General features: G+C 43.7%; 1 protein-coding gene across 1 annotated transcript in view; it reads right to left on the bottom strand.

Moving 5' to 3' along the window:
- Positions 1 to 17,724, bottom strand: part of PPM1H (protein phosphatase, Mg2+/Mn2+ dependent 1H) — a 215,536-nt gene that overhangs the window by 9,725 nt on the left and 188,087 nt on the right. Inside the window, exons 8-9 of the mRNA XM_065408660.1 lie at positions 13,780 to 13,887; positions 1,063 to 1,214 (exon numbers count right to left, since the gene is read on the bottom strand). Coding sequence (XP_065264732.1) covers positions 1,063 to 1,214; positions 13,780 to 13,887 — 260 coding nt within the window. The remainder of the gene's footprint in view (positions 1 to 1,062; positions 1,215 to 13,779; positions 13,888 to 17,724) is intronic.

Genomic DNA, 17,724 nt, shown 5'->3' on the forward strand with positions numbered 1-17,724 from the left:
TTTTGTGTCTGACACTGGGCTGCCCTCCCAAGGGAAATGGAAACAAAATGTTTAAAAAGCTCTATTCTCTCGTGTGTTCGAGTGGGAGTTTTCATAAAAGGAAAAATGCAACCCAGGAGAGGGGATGGCTCAGGAGAAAGGGGTGGCTGGGCACAGAAACCACGGGGCCTGAAGTTGGGAAGCAACAATGAGGCCCCCTTCACTCTGATATTTTAATTCACAATAAAACTGACTGACCCACTCACTCAAGGGAGAACATGTGACATTTAGCTCTTTGGGAACGTTTGTATTGCTAGATAATAGGATGCTGGGAAGAGCAATGTTGACCAGGAAGAGGAGATAAAGCCAGGAAAATAGCAAATATTATTGATGAAAGAGGCTGCAATCAAACTTTTAATCTCTTGTTCTCACTCAACTTATCCAGCCGTTGGCACTCTGGGCATGTGCTATTAAAGACTGGTTTTAAGAACATAATATGACCAGTAAAGTGAACGCACAATGAGCAATGGTACGGGAGCCCCGCATTCAAAAACCACATGTAGCCTCAAGGCTCCTGCACCACATGACTGCACTGAGGAAAAGATGCTCAGAACCTGTAGGGGCAAGGTGGGCAAACTACCTTTCCTTCCAGCACTCCCTAGCAACAACGCCTACTGGGTTGGTGCTGTGGCACTGCAGCTGCTAAATTCCTCAGGGGAAAGAGAAAGTTATTTTTAAGTGGGAAATGGCTTCCCAGAGGGAAATGATCAGCCAGACAAACAAATATGCCATGTCCTTCACTGGGAGAAGCTGAGGTCTCCACACAGCTTTAGTGTGGTGGGGAAAATAGAACCCGTGCCAAGATACTGCCCAGCCTATCCCCGTACAGTCAGCAGGTTTTTTAACACATCTTTGATAATTCCCACTTTGAGAGCCTCCAAGCTGCAAACCTATCCATAAAGATACAGAAAAACTTACAAGAGAAGGTTCATTCACTTCATGTTACTCTCTCGAAACAAATGAGTTACAAACCCCAGGCTTGCTGCAGCAGAGGAATTCTAACAGTCAGGTAAGAGCACAAACCTGTGGGGATCATCAGGGTCACAGTTTGGTAGGAAGTTTGTGACAGCTTCTGCCACTTCTTCATTTAATAATACATCCCAGAGTCCATCGGTAGCTAAGATCAGCACATCCTCTGGTCCGTGCTCATACTGCAGAAGATTGTAGACTCTCACCTACAATCACAAAACAAGAGATTCAGTCACATGAAGGAGGAAATATTCCAATTCTTGTGAAAATCTGCTGATGCTGGTCTTGAGTTAGCAACTTAGACAGGGGCGCTCAAATAACTCCCACATGTAGCACTTTTGCTCTACCCTCCCCACCCCCAGTAGGGCAACTTCTTCATCGAGCTGGCAATCTCTCTTAGGCCCTGATTCAAAATAGCATACCCTACTGCTGGATGGCGCTTAATCAGGTGCTTAAGTGTTGACCTGAATAGGAACAGACTTGAGTGTTCTTGAATCAGGGTTCTAATGCATTTATGTAGTGCTGACAGCGGTGATCAAAACAATCAAACCTATTCCTCTCCCTTCTCCTCTTGTGGCCATGCTCTGCATTTTGGCTATTCTCCATCATCGGGATAGCTGGTCAAATAAGAATTTAATAATTTATTTGATGAATTTTTAATAACTGTTTTCACTATTTGCCCAGAACCCATTAACTATGCCCAATAAATTGCACGTGTTCTGAAGTGCTTAGTGCATTGTATAAGGATTTGCTACCTAAAGTCTTTTCTATAGCCCTGATCCAGCAAAGAACGTAAGAATATGCTTAACTTTAAGCATGTGAGTGGTTCCATTGAAGTGAATGGATCATATTCTTAAGTGATTTGAGGGACTGGGGCCAATTTAAGGAACCACATAAAATATCAGTGGAAAAGGTTCTTCCATACTAGGCTATTTCCCTAAAATGCCCATAGGTTTTGTTACTTAAGGCTGCAGTCATATAGCCAAGAACTGAACTGACTTCTCAATCTGGCCCCTGATGCTGAAGAATCTGACATCCAATGTTTAAAATGGCCTCCCGTAACCCCCTGCTTGACTGAGCTGTCTAAACCATGAAATCAGGGGGTTAACTGAGTCAGCACACGAACAAAGGTCAATGCAAGTTTTTCAAATGAGTCTTTTGTTGGATGTAAGTCTTCTTCCAGCCTGCCCTGCATTCCAACTGTCAAACCGCCTGCTCCTTTAATTCCCCAAACTAAAACTTGGAATCCTCGGGAACCACTCACAGAGCACTTTAATTACGCCAGCAATGACTGTAATTTGAAAGACGTGTGACAACCTTGGCAAGGTAGACAAGAAGAAATGATGATCTGTAATAGAATTTGGGAATAGTGCACCTGGTCACACATGCTGCTTTATCCTTGTGCTTCAATAGCAGCATCGGTGTTCCACAAATTTGTTCAGACATGTACTTGGCACAGCTAGAAGACGGGGAGTTATTTCATTCTCTCTTGGCGCACTCTCTCGTTAGGAGCCAAGGAGCAGGAAATGCACATAAAATTCTTGGACCTTTCAACTTAATTGTGAATTTTATGGGATTGCAACCAGGATAGGAGAAACAATCATGTTGATCTCAGTGCTAATTCTCACCATTTTTTCCTTTTGCTCTAAAGGGGGAGAGGGTTATTTGTAAAATGTATCAATTGCTTAAGGTCTATCTGAGTGAGGACTCTCGAGATGAGCCCCCCCCCCCCCCCAAAAGTCAACCTAAAACACTCCCATCTGTCTTTACCTCCTGATTCAAATCTATCAGGAATACAACTCCAGAGCAGCAAATTTAGTCTATGGAGACTGAGTGTTACAGGTACGCTTCTGTGCCAATCCACAGAGGATACGAGTGTTTGCAGCCCCCACACTATAGAACCTTGGCTCTTTAGTGCAAAATGTAGCAGCTCATGCTTTTGTTTGTTGAGGTCAGCAGCTCAACTCCCAGTGTATTGGCCGAGATGATGGTCATCACACAAAAACACGTTTGGAAGTCAGATCTCTTGGATGTTAGCTACTTTTATACAGATAGTAAGATACTTAAATGTTAATTATCCACTTAGCAGTGAATCACTCAGAACAAAACAACATGTAAATCAGCAGACTTCTAAAATCCATCTCTGCCCCATCTCCCTCACCTAGATACAGAAAGTTCAAATTAAAGTAACAGATCTCCTCCTGCTAGCACTGGGGGAAAATGTTATCGGCCAGATCTTGCTCGTACTGAAGTCAATAGCAGATCTCCCATTGATGTGTATGGAGCAAGATTGGAGCCTATGGCTGCAGCTTCAAGGCAATAGAATTCTGTCAAAACTAGAGCTGATGCAGCAGATGAAGGACCCAAGATGTATATTTCTGCAAACTCTAGTGTACATTACTGAGAAGAGAGACTATTTTGAAATTCAGGTTTTGGGGAAAACTCAGGCAAAGATGATATGACTAATTTGGGAACTAGTGGCTATTTCTTATGAGGAAAGACTAAGCTTGACATGTTCAATCCTGAAAAGAGATGGCAAGGAGATGGATACTGACAGACACCTAATGATGCACAGTAGTTAAGGGGGATGGGCAATGGTGTGAACAAAGAACTGGCTATTTGACTAGTATGCAGTTCAAGGAAAATAAGAATGTGAAGTTATGGAAAGAGATTGGGTTAGTTGTCAGATGAGTTAGTTGTCAGATGTGGCTCTCACCCAAAGAATGATTATCACATCTATTTACTGTAATAAAGTAGTCACCTTTATAAACTTTCCAAACTTTTGTAGATAGGTAGGATATTACAGTATTCATATTATTTCCTATACCAAGCAGAGGACATGTCCCATGTCCCGGTGATGTCACCTGGTCGCAAAGTAAAGTATTTAAGGGTGGCCACAATATTTCTTTTTCCCTTCAGTTTTCTAAAATATATCTACGGGTAGCTAGCGCACACTAATAGAAATGAGTTAATTTAGAGCTGTTCATAGAATCACAGTATTTCAGAGGCAGGCTGTCTTGCCCAGATGCATTCCCACTTAGCGGAGCTGTTCCAGTTCTCATTTTTAATACTATCGTCTTGTATTAGTTATTTGCGATTTTACAGTGGAGTAGCACGACACTAGCATTCTCATGTGGTATACGTATGGCATTACAGGCATTTTATGTGGCCGAGAGCTACTTATCAACTCCAGCTCACAAGCCATTTTCTCCAAACCCCTGAGCTACCCCCTGCTTGCTGCCCTTCCTCAATAATAATTCAGGAAATTCAGCAGATATGAGATTTAAATGATGTTATGGCTGTGACACAAATCACTCAAACTTGCATGCGCTTCAAATGGATACAGAACTCTCCAGCTCACACAGACGTGGGTGGATGGCCAGCCAGACCACCAGGCAACCTGGGCAAAAGCCATTTTCCCAATCTAGACGGACTCTCTGTATGGCTTCCACTCCCTCTTACTTCCTAAACTCCCCCTGCTCCCTCTATGCATTTAGGAAACCCTCTGTCCACCTCCAATGGTCATCAGGAAGGATGGACAATTTGGGATTTACCTCGTGGTCTGTCTTAATTAGCCCATACCGCAACTTCATATCTAAGAGTAGGAATGTTTAAAGCTAGCAACAAAGAAGTAGCGTCACTTCTGCACAGCCAGCCAGCAAGGAGAGGGCGGGTCAAGATGAATTACACCATGACTGGGGTCTTCAGACCTCTGCTAAGTTTTAGCAGTGGATGCTCTGTACTACAGCTCACCGTTATGCACTCTCTCTATCTGGATATGGATTGTGCATTCTGTTATTCAGCAAAGCTCTTAATGTGTGCGGAGGAAATACTCCAGCACCAAATCCTGGATTGGTGATACAAAGGATGGGTCAGGTTTGTGTTTACATCACAACAGAATCTACCATACATACATAATCCCAACTATACATATACAATGATGGGATCTAAATTAGCTGTTATCATTCAAGAAAGATCTTGGCGTCATCGTGGATAGTACTCAGAAAACATCCACTCAGTGGGCAGCAGCAGTCAAAAAAGCTAACAGAACGCTGGTAATCATTAAGAAAGGGATAGATAATAAGACAGAAAATATATTGCTTCTTTATAAATCCATGGTATGCCCACATCTTGAATACGGCGTGCAGATGTGGTCTCAAAAAAGATATACTGGAAATGGAAAAGGTTCAGAAAAGGGCAACAAAAATTATTAGGGGCATGGAACAGCTTCCATTTGAGGAGAGATTAATAAGACTGGGACCTGGTCTACACTACGATTTTAGGTCGAATTTAGCAGCGTTACCTCGATTTAAGCCTGGACCCGTCCACACAACGAAGCCCCCTTTTTTTTTTTTTTTTAAACTTAAAGGGCTCTTTAAATCGATTTCTTTACTCCTCCTCCGACGAGGGGATTAGCGCTGAAATCGGTCTTGCTGGGTTGAATTTGGGGTAGTGTGGACGCAATTCGACGGTATTGGCCTCTGGGAGCTATCCCAGAGTGCTCCATTGTGACCGCTCTGGACAGCGCTCTCAACTCAGATGCACTGGCCAGGTAGACAGGAAAAGGCCCGCGAACTTTTGAATCTCATTTCCTGTTTGGCCAGCGTGGCAAGGTGCAGGTGAGTGCAGATCTCATCAGCAGAGGTGACCATGATGGAGTCCCAGGATCGCAAAAGAGCTCCAGCATGGACCGAACGGGAGGTACGGGATCTGCTCGCCATATGGGGAGACGAATCCGTGCTAGCTGAACTCCGTTGCAGTAAACGAAATGCCAAAACATTAGAAAAAGTCTCAAAGGGCATGAAGGACAGAGGCCATAACAGGGACGCACAGCAGCGCCGCGTGAAAATTAAGGAGCTAAGGCAAGCCTACCACAAAACCAGAGAGGCAAACTCTGGGTCAGAGCCGCAGACATGCGGCTTCTACGCTGAGCTGCATGCCATGCTAGGGGCTGCAGCCACCACTACCCCAACCCTGTGCTTTGACTCCGTCAATGGAGAATCACGCAACATGGAAGCGGGTTTTAGGGACGAGGAAGATGATGATGAAGAGATTGAAGATAGCTCACAGCAAGGAAGCAGAGAAACCAGTTTCCCCAACAGCCAGGATACGTTTTTCACCCTGGACCTGGAGCCAGTAACCCCCGACCCCAGCCAAGGCGTGCTCCCGGCCCCTGAGGGCGGACAAGGGACCTCTGGTGAGTGTACCTTTGTAAATATTAGATGTGGTTTAAAAGAAAGCGTGTTTAATGATTAATTTGCCCTGGCATTCACGGCCAGTACAGCTACTGGAAAAGTCTGTTAACGTGTATTGGGAAGGAGCGGAAATCCTCCAGGGACATCTCCATAAAGCTCTCCTGGATGTACTCCCAAAGCCTTTGCAAAAGGTTTCTGGGGAGGGCTGCCTTATTCCGTTCGCCATGGTAGGACACTTTACCACGCCAGGCCAGTAGCACGTAGTCTGGAATCATTGCATAACAAAGTATGGCAGCGTATGGTCCCAGTGTTTGCTGGCATTCAGACAACATCCATTTCTTATCTCTCTGTGTTATCCTCAGGAGAGTGATATCATTCATGGTCACCTGGTTGAAATAGGGTGCTTTTATTAAGGGGACATTCAGAGGTGCCCGTTCCTGCTCGGCTGTGCAGCTGAACAGAAATGTTCCCTGCTGTTAGCCACGCGGTGGGGGGAGGGGTGAAGTGATCATCCCAGAGAATTGCGTGTGTGTGTGTGGGGGGGTTATTTGGGTTTGTGCTACACGCTAACCGGCAAACCGCAGCCCCTCCATTTAAATTGCCAACCCATTTTAAATGGCCAACCCAATGGCCGCTTGGTATGGGAAATGAGGGCGCTGCTGTTTGAAACCATCCCCACATGTTATGAAGGTTAAAGAAGCCAAAAGACTGTGGCTTACCATGGCTGCCTGCAAGCCGAATTCTGTTGCCTGGCACTGCGTGAGTGATCTCTCACACCAAACCGGCAGGCCCTCAATATAAATAAGAGGCAAAATGCGACCTTGTAATGAAAGCACATGTGCTGTGTAATGTGAACAGCAAGATTTAACGGGAAAGAGTGATCCTATTGTTCTCTAAAATGTGTCTTTTTAACTACCAATCTCCCTTTTCCCCCACCAGCTGCAAATGTTTCTCCTCTGCAGAGGCTAGCGAAGATTAGAAGGTGAAAAAAATGCACTCAGGATGACATGTTCTCGGAGCTCCAGATGTCCTCCCACGCTGACAGAGCACAACAGAATGCGTGGAGGCAGACAGTGTCAGAGTGCAGGAAAGCACAATATGAACGCAAGGAGAGGTGGTGTGCTGAATCGCGGGCTGAAGAGAGTAAGTGGCAGGCTGAAGAGGATAGGTGGCGTCAGATTGCTGACAGAAGGCAAGAGTCGATGCTCCGACTGCTGGAGCATCAAACTGATATGCTCCAGCGTATGGTTGAGCTACAGGAAAGGCAGAAGGAGCGCAGACCGCTGTTACAGCCCCTGTGTAACCAACAGCCCTCCTCCCCAAGTTCCATAGCCTCCTCACCCAGACACCCAAGGATGCGGTGGGGGGGCCTCTGGCCACCCAGCCACTCCACCCCAGAGGATTGCCCAAGCAACAGAAGGCTGGCCTTCAATAAGTTTTAAAGTTTTAAATTGCAGTGTGGCCTTGTCCTTCCCTCCTCCCCCACCCCACCCCACCCCACCCGGCGCTTCCCTCCTCCCCCACCCCTCCCTGGCTACCTTGGCAGTTATCCCCCTATTTGTATGATGAATTAATAAAGAATGCATGAATGTGAAGTAACAATGACTTTACTGCCTCTGCAAGCGGTGATCGAAGGGGGGAGGGGAGGGTGGCTAGCTTACAGGGAAGTAGAGTGGGGGAGGGGGGGAGGGTTTCATCAAGGAGAAACAAACAGAACTTTCACACCGTAGCCTGGCCAGTCATGAAACTGGTTTTCAAAGCTTCTCTGATGCGCACCGTGCCCTGCTGTGCTCTTCTAACCGCCCTGGTGTCTGGCTGCGCATAATCAGTGGCCAGGCGATTTGCCTCAACCTTCCACCCCGCCATAAATGTCTCCTCCTTACTCGCACAGATATTGTGGAGCGCACAGCAAGCAGTAATAATAATGGGAATATTGGTTTCGCTGAGGTCTATCCGAGTCAGTAAACTGCACCAGCGTGCTTTTAAATGTCCAAATGCACATTCTACCACCATTCTGCACTTGCTCAGCCTATAGTTGAACAGGTCCTGATTACTGTCCAGGCTGCCTGTGTATGGTTTCATGAGCCATGGCATTAAGGTGTAGGCTGGGTCCCCAAGGACAACTATAGGCATTTCAACATCCCCAGTGGTTATTTTCTGGTCTGAGAAGAAAGTCCCTTCCTGCAGCTTTTGAAACAGACCAGAGTTTCTGAAGACGCGAGCGTCATGTACCTTTCCCGGCCATCCCATGTTGATGTTGGCGAAACGTCCCTTGTGATCCACCAGTGCTTGCAGCAGCATTGAAAAGTACCCCTTTCGGTTTATGTACTCGCTGGCTTGGTGCTCCGGTGCCAAGATAGGGATATGGGTTCCGTCTATCGCCCCACCACAGTTAGGGAATCCCATTTCAGCAAAGCCATCCACTATGACCTGCACATTTCCCAGAGTCACTACCCTTGATATCAGCAGCTCTTTGATTGCATTGCCCACTCCAAATTGATTCCCAATTGACCGGTAGCTGTCTGGCGTTGCAAGTTTCCACAGGGCTATCGCCACTCGCTTCTCAACTGTGAGGGCTGCTCTCATCTTGGTATTCTGGCGCTTCAGATCAGGAGAAAGCAAGTCACAAAGTTCCATGAAAGTGCCCTTATGCATGCGAAAGTTTTGCAGCCACTGGGAATCATCCCAGACCTGCAACACTATGCAGTCCCACCAGTCTGTGCTTGTTTTCCGGGCCCAGAATCGGCATTCCACGGCATGAACCTGCCCTATTAACACCATGATGTGCACATTGCCGGGGCCCGTACTTTGTGAGAAGTCTATGTCCATGTCTATTTCCTCATCACTCTCGTCACCGTGCTGCCGTCACCTCCTCGCCTGGTTTTGCTTTGGCAGGTTCTGGTTCTGCATATACTTCAGGATAATGTGCGTGTTGGTTACAGTGCTCATAATTGCCGCGGTGATCTGAGCGGGCTCCATGATCCCAGTGCTATGGCATCTGGGCTGAAAAAAGGCGCGAAACGATTGTCTGCCGTTGCTTTCATGGAGGAAGGGAGGGAGTGGGGGCCTGACGACATGTACCCAGAATCACCCGCGACACTGTTTTTGCCCCATCAGACATTGGGATCTCAACCCAGAATTCCAATGGGCGGTGGAGACTGCGGGAACTGTGGGATAGCTACCCACAATGCAACACTCCGGAAGTCGACGCTAGCCTCGGTACTGTGGACGCAGTCCGCCGACTTAATGCATTTAGAGCATTTTGTGTGGGGACACACACAAAATTAATTTTATAAAAATGATTTCTAAACAACCGACTTCTATAAATTCCACCTAATTTTGTAGTGTAGACATACCCTGGGACTTTTCAGCTTGGAAAAGAGACAACTAAAGGGGGATATGATAGAGGTCTATAAAATCATGACTGGTGTGGAGAAAGTAATAAGGAAATGTTATTTATTCCTTCTCATAACACAAGAACTAGGGGTCATCAAATGAAATTAATAGGCAGCAGATTTAAAACAAACAAAAGGAAGCATTTCTTCACACAGCGCACTGTCAACCTGTGGAACTCTTTGCCCGAGGATGTTGTGAAGGCCAAGACTATAACAGGGTTCAAAAATGAACTAGATAAATTCATGGAGGATAGGTCCACCAATGGCTATTAGCCAGGATGGGCAGGGATGGTGTCCCTAACCTCTGTTTGCCAGAAGCTGGGAATGGGTGACAGGGGATGGATCACCTGATGATTACCTGTTCTGTTCATTCCCTCTGGGGCACCTGGCATTGGCCACTGTTGTAAGATAGGATACTGGGCTAGATGGACTATTGGTCTAACCCAGTAAGGCCGTTCTTATGCACTCACCTGCAAAAGGCCATACTTGGCTTGTGAAAGAGCCACACCTGATCTGGTATCCCATTCATGTTCTTAAGCGAGCCAGCCAACTCTGGCTTGAAAACTACCCGTAGCAAATGGACATGTGAGCCTGCAGCCACCTGAGATGCTCCTGAACCAGCCTGGCCTAGTGGAATTCAAGCCAAGAGGGGCAACACTCTATATTCAGCTTCAGCTGCCTTTACTATCAATCAGCACAGCTACTTCAATAAATTAAATCCTTTCTTAATTGTATTGTTCCTTCTACGTGCAGCGTCATCCAATGCAGTTTCATTGGCAAACATGGAAATCTCTTTCAATACCATCTTCCAAGTAATTTATATGTAAATAATGAAAAGCTGGTCCCAACACTGTTCCCTGCAGCACTCACCAATTAACCTCCTTTTAGCTTTTTACTGCTACCTTTTGTTTCCTGCCCTTTAGCCAATTCCCAGTGTACTGTGCCAACTTTCCCCTTACTCCATGGCTGTCTTTTATATTAACCTACGAGGCAGAACATTTTCTCAAATGCTTTCTGAGAAATCCAAGCGCTGTGTAAGACCATCTACTGCATTTTTCATTTCTTCCCTGGCAGTAGTAGCCTAAAAGAATTCCAAGCTAGTCAGATTTGACCTGCTATTCCTGAAATCACCTCGATTCTCCTGAATCAAACAGTCCCTCTCCAAATATTTACCCGATTTGTTCCTTTAAATGGAAGTGCTAAAGCTTTCTCCCAAACACTGATGTCAGTCTAACATTGTGTGGTTTCCTTTTACATACTGTGAAGTGTTCAGCAAGCTCTTTTATCACAGCCTTTATGGGAAAAGGTTCTTCAGTTCTCCATCTCCACATCATTCAGTCAGACGAGTGATCAGATGAAGTAACAAGGGCCAAATGGCGCCATCGGATGCATGCCTCTTCCAACGAATGGGTGAGTAATCATTTGAAGAATCTTAAAACCAAACCTTACTTCCCAGATACAGGGACAAGATTTCTATTGAATTCTAATGCCAGAATTTCATATTAAGATTTGTCAAATGATTATTTCACTATGAAAAATAGATCTGTAATACAACTGAGATAGCCTCAGCTCTGGTAAGTCTGCTTTGTGCTTCTCCAGTTCATTATAAGTGGTTCAGTTTTCTAGAGCTGTGAAAGTCTTCCAAATTTTGTCTCATACCAGCTGAATCACTGAATGCTGATGGTCAGACTTGGATACTGGTCTGCTCCTCTCATGGGTTGGTACGTCTATTATAATAAAATTTGATTAATCCAAAAGTTACTTAAACCTACACTTCTGGATTTAGACTCTGAGTCTGCTTCTTCAGATATTTATATGGTTATGATTTCAGATGCGTTTCTGTTGCAATCTTATATCATAGCTTTGGTTTTACGATTTGAAACAAATTTGCCATGTTCTCCCCTGGCCTGGGAAAGAGGGCAGTGGCTATGGCACAGGACCTGAAGTCAGAAGATGTAGTTCTATCCTGTCACTGACTCACTGTGTGACTAACTTCTCTATGCCTCAGATTCTCAGTCTGTAAAATGGAAATTATTTCCCCCCACCTTTATATAATTATTTGAGGTCCACTGATGAGCAAGTGCTATAGAAGTTGCAAGTATTATTACTACTAAATTTACTTCCAAATGCAAGTTCCCCAAATGGCAGCACAAGGCATTGCTTCTTAACATAGCTTTGTCTGCAAGATGTATTGCAGGTTCCTGACGATATATAGACAATATTTGAGACAAGAGCATTGTTCGGTGTGTGGGGTTTTTTGGCACATGTATTTGTTTTCTCATAGAATTTGATTTCTGCTGGCACTATCTCAAGATTGCTAGGGCTGGTATTCTTCATTTCCTGCTACTGGCCCCTGCGACATTTCTGCTAGCCTTAACTGCCAAAAGACTATGGAAACAAGGATCTTTTTTGCTGCCATTTGATCAGGCACTTGCAGAGTCTGAGACTCAGAGTATGTGTTGTGCGCACCACGTTTTGGAATTCAAACACAAATTGGAAAAACCTACAAGATGCAGAAATCTAGAAGATCTTTATATTGCATGAATGAATGTTACTGCAGCCAATGGATCGTGTGGTGTGTCCTGGATGGAAGCTAGAGGCATGTAGGTAAGTATAGCGGACAGTAGGTTTCCGGTATAGGGTGGTGTTTATGTGACCATCGCTTATTAGCACTGTAGTGTCTAGGAAATGAAACCCGTTACTGCAGCAATTGGCAAGGTCAATCCTGCCGAGATACTACACTAGAGCCAGACCTTGGAGTGCCAGAAAGAGGAGATAGAATTGTAGCATTACACTGGCACAAAACAAATCTATTACAACCATGAGGGCAGAAATGCCGATTCCCTGGCTTGGGATAGCAGAGACGGTTCAAAAGTAAGAAATGGCATACACTGAAAAAAAACAGGGAAAGGAGCAGAATGCGAGTGAGGAAGGATGACGGGTGCTGTCAATAGACTTCTTTTCTTTAAGTGACCAGAATCTCTCTGCAGCTGTCTTTTCAAGCCTCAGTGCAAGCACTTTTTAGTCAGGACTTGTTAGTTTGGCAGCAACACTATGTTTCAGTGTGTGCAAGCTCGCTTGCTCCCTCTCCGTCGTCTTTACTAGGGCACTCAGCATCATAGCATGTAGGTCTCAACAACTAGGTTAAATGTTGGCAACTGTTGAGTATTTGCTGAAGCCAGTGGGAGGTGCAGAACTCTCAGGATTTGACCCATGGTAATTAAGATTCATGTGTGTTCACAGTGGATTCTACTCTTCAGCTCTGTAGGCTTGACCTGTCTTGCTTACTGTTTTAAATATAATGTTCATTATTGATTCTGTATATTTTGTTATTCCAGGGTGGCTTATGCAAAAAAGGAGTTTTCGATGAAGACAGCCAGGCTCAGGCTCATTCTAAGAACCTCCAGTAGGCCACTGCAACATCCTGGACCATCAACTGAAAAGGCCCTACATCCTGTTCTGAAGTGCTTTACTCCAAATACCATCAGCTACCATGTATTGGATAGTGATGAACTGAAAATCTTCTGAAGTTAGGTCCCAACTGACTGAAGGCCTTAAAGATTAAGCATTGGGTCTGCAAGGTAAGTGGATCAAGGGCAGGTGTGCAGTGTATTTTGATGTGCCCTGGCTATTTTTCCTCCTTAGACACTGGGGTTCTGTCCTGTGTACAAGCTGTAGTTTCCATGTTGCCATGCAAGAAATCAGAGACTCCAGTATCTAGGTTCTATTCTCTTATTTCAGAAGCTGACATGAGCTTTAAATTCTGTGTCAGTAGCATGCTCAGTCACTGAAAGGGAAATGTAGGGGGAAGAGCATCTTGTGCCACTGAATAGTGAATCCTTGGGCTGACCATGAAGCAGCTGCAGAGTCACATCTAGTGCCCCTCAGGCAGAAGGACATTAACCATGACACTTAGAAGGCGGGAAGGCATCAGGGGCCTGACAGGGATATGTACATTCCTGGGGCAGTAGGAAGAGGAATGAAAACTACATTACTATGTAGCGAATGGCATCAGTCCTGTCATTATTTCCACCCTTCATTTAAACATTTATTTAAGTGATCAAATAACATTCTGGACATTGTCCACAGTTGAGGGTAATTCAGGATGAACAAAGTGCGCTTAGTTTAATTAATTTTCCTTCACTCCCATAAATCATGTAACAAAAACATGGAGGGCGTACCTCGGGAGATGAGGACAGAAAAGGTTTGATGTAGATATTGGAGTCATGCACCTTCAGGTCATGGTCTCCAAGTCCTCTAGTTACTCCAATAGTTGCCATGACACGAGCCTGGAAACAAGAGAAACGCATTAGTATCAAAGCCAATTCCTCACACAATGTTAATGTGGTAGAGAATTAAAAACTGACCCCACCACACAACTGCTAGGGCTTTTGGAGGAATTACCTCTCTTTTTCAATGTCTCCTCCCCTATACGGGGAAGTTAACATAGACAGTGACCTTTAAGCAGCTAAAATTGTGGAAGTGAAAAGACTACCCACCAGGATCACTCTGACTTCAATTTCTCCCTTTCTGCAGGGCCAAGAAAAAACCTGCCTATCATTCTAGACCATAATTAAATTCCCCTGAGTAGTTCAGGAGTGGGTTTAACATCCACTGCATCCTCAGGTGGTTTGTGAAATTTGGGAATGCTGCAAATACTTGCTGTCTCAAAATTATATATAGCACAGAGAGAAAGAGAATGAATGAATGAATGGTGTGTGTGTGTGTGTGTGTGTGTGTGTGTGTGTGTGTGTGTGTGTGTGTGTGTGTGTGTGTGTGTGTGTGTGTGTGTGTGTGTAAGTGAGAAAAAGGTCAGTAAAATAAAAACGTGTAATCTCAACCAGAATCAAAATTCTCTCTCATTAAGCTAAGTCTTCAGGAATTTAAAAATACCTAATGCACCTCTCTCTATCACTTCCTTGTTCTCCCTTCCCCTCCCCTATTTCCCCATTTCTGTTTATTCTAACTTATGCATTGTCTAGAGCCTAGATTGTGAGCTCTCTGGGACAGTTGTTTGTGCAGGGTCTAGGACAATGGAGCCTTAATCTCTCTGTAAGAGACCTCAAGTACTACTTGCACTAGAAGTACTAAATTATATTAAGTGTATGAAGCACTCAGCATGTTAGTCAATGAGAGCACTCTGTTAGCGGAATATTTTGATAGCTCTTTCTTGAAGTATTGTCATTTCCTATATGCAACATCCCCCTGACCACCTGGGAAGAGGGGAGATGCTGAGTGGTAGGCAGCTTTTGAAAAAAGGCAGGTAAGTTAAATATTGAGGGTGCCTCCCTCCTTTCATTTTGTTTAGGAGTACCAGACAAGGATGGCTGTTATGCTTTGCTTTGGCAATGGAGCCATTTGCAGTGAGTGTGAGAAACAGTCCTATGGTAAAAGGCATCAGAATGCCTTCTGGATTAAACACATAATAGCTTTTCATGCCGACAACATCTTGTTATATCTGCAGGAGCCAGGAGCCTCATTAAAAATTATAGAGCTTTGGAATTTGGGCAAGTATCAGGCTTCAAAATAAACTACGATAAATCTGAAATTTTAGGAATTAATATTCCCAAAAGGGTCAAAACAAATTGTTGTCACATCTACATAAACTTAAATGGGTAAAGGAATCTTTAAAATAGTTGAGAATAAATACTGTGGAGAAACATAAAAATCATTTTAAGGCAAGTGATCCTTCAATGTGAAATAAAATGATGAAAGTCTTGGAAGAATGGATGAATAAGAAATAACTTGGCTTGGTAGGGTAGCCTTGGTAAAGATGAATGTCCTCCCAGTAATTTTTTTTCAGTACATCTCTGTTGGTATCCCTGACATGACATCAGAAACATGGCAGAATGCACTATTAAAATTCATATGGAAACATAAGGCCAAGGGTGAGTTCTAAGTTCCGTAAAAGTAGGGTGGACTAGCTTTCCCTAATTTGGGTTTATTATTATTATGCATCACAATTAAAATATGGGGTCATCTAGGCTAACAACAGACCATCCAAACATGGGGTAAAATTCTAACAAGACTATAGCCCAAATATGGCTATTCATAGTAATTGTTGAGTTAAAAAGAAACATACGTCACCAAAAATAAAAGGTGGTCATTTATCCAGACCACCTTAGCAGCTCTGGACAAATTTTCTAAATTCCTGTCACCAAGACCCTCTTCCTCAACTACTTTCATTAATAATCAGGAATTTATCCCTAGAACGTATCAAAGTGGCTGTCCACTGTGGGTGAGAGCTGAGCTTATTCAATTCAGACAGCTGTTCCTCGGTACTGATTTGAAATCATACCAAATTATACCATGTAATAATGTAAGTGATATAAATATCCCATATTGTCAATATCCCATAAGTCAAACATTTTATTGTGAAAGCTGGATATGAGGTGGCTCTATCTAGACCTTTAACCACGTTTGAAAAGTTGAGCCAGGAGCAAGCTGAAACAAAAGGTTTAATTTCTAAAACATACACCATTTGGATTGAAAAAGATGTTGATAAGAAAACAATCCAGATGAAAAGATGGGAGAAGGATTTGGACAAAGAAATTGATGCGGGTGAGTGGGTCTCTCTGTGGGAAAGGGGATATTCATCTTCAATATGTGTAGCTCAAAAGATTAATAATTTATAAAAATTATTACTGTATAGATGGCATTAGACTCCAGTTAAGATCCATAATATTTTTGCTACTAGGGAAGAGCTCTTTTGAAGGGATTGGAGGTAAAGGGAAACATACTTGCACATAGGCTGGATGTGTCCAGGATTTAGATGGTTTGCAGAGGCAATTATTAAAGAGATTCATTTTATGACAAAATGCTGGCATCCTAGAGATCCCCTGATCTGCTTCCTTAAAGCTCAAGTAAAGGTTCGGCCTTTTAAGCAGAACTACAAATTAATTACATTTTTGTTAGCAGCTAGACCTTGTGTTGCACATTATTGGAAAAATGTGACCCCCTCCTCCTATAGAATTGTTGTGTAATAAAATATGGACGGTTCTTGTAATGGAAAAGCTTTCACACCAAGAATGTACACAAGAGAAGTGCCAAAAAGAAGATCGGTATTTAGACACTTGGCACTCTTTTTAGCATACTCAGAGGAGGAGGGCTGCTCAACCAGCAAACCAAAAGCTTTAGCTGATTTCTTTGAATATTAATCTGATCCTGAATAAGTAATATATGGTTTAGTACGTTAACATTTTATTTTAATTTTGTCTTAATAAAAAGTAAAAAAAAAACACAACCACCACCCTGGGGGGTTAATAACGAAGGCAGCAGGATGTCTCTTCATAATGGAGTGCTGCCACATATTTCCTTTGGCAAGACAAGAACCATGAGGCAAACTCAAATCGCTGATGTGACAATAATATGAACAGGGTCATTACTGGGAACAGCAATAGTTTTAGAGATGCACCTCATTCCCCAATACCCTCTTTCAAAGTGCTTCTCCTGACTGCAGAACCAGTACAGACAAGATCTTCAATTACCTCAAACACCTCACCTACTTGCTAGAGCACATTTCCCCTGAAACATCAGCCATTCCTCCAAGAAACTCCTGAGTCTTCCTTAACTAATACCATGCCACAGAGCAGCCAGCAAGATACTCTCACAGGGCAATGAACCCAACATCTTCTCCCAACAACCTTCCTACCACCCTCCAGTCAAGGGGATGGGAATCTGGGGCCACCTCTGAACCAGGAAGCTTATGCTATGGATGCCAGCTAGTGACCGAGATTACTTTAAATAACATTATACATTAAAACACTACATCCACAAAACAAAGAGAAAATAAATTAAAAAATAACAGGTGCACAAACTCTTTGCAAACAAAAGAACCAATCCCATCAAACCTGCAGATAAGCTACAGCAGGTTTGAATCCTTCATAACTAGATTATATCTGAAGATTGCATATTTCTGTATTCAAATAAGAATCCAAACAGTGGGGAAATGCTGTTTGGAAACACAGTGAGCATACTAATGTCAGCAAACTGAGACCTCTGTGTCCTTATATTCATCCTATTGCTATGTCTAGCTAGGCTTGTTGGGATCAGAGCGAATAATCTTGCTGTTCATAATCATGCAATTGGTAACACAGTGGCACTTGGATGAAATTATCATTAAAAAA

This window comes from Emys orbicularis, chromosome 1, assembly GCF_028017835.1.
Source record: "Emys orbicularis isolate rEmyOrb1 chromosome 1, rEmyOrb1.hap1, whole genome shotgun sequence".
Taxonomy (NCBI): Eukaryota; Metazoa; Chordata; order Testudines; family Emydidae; genus Emys; species Emys orbicularis.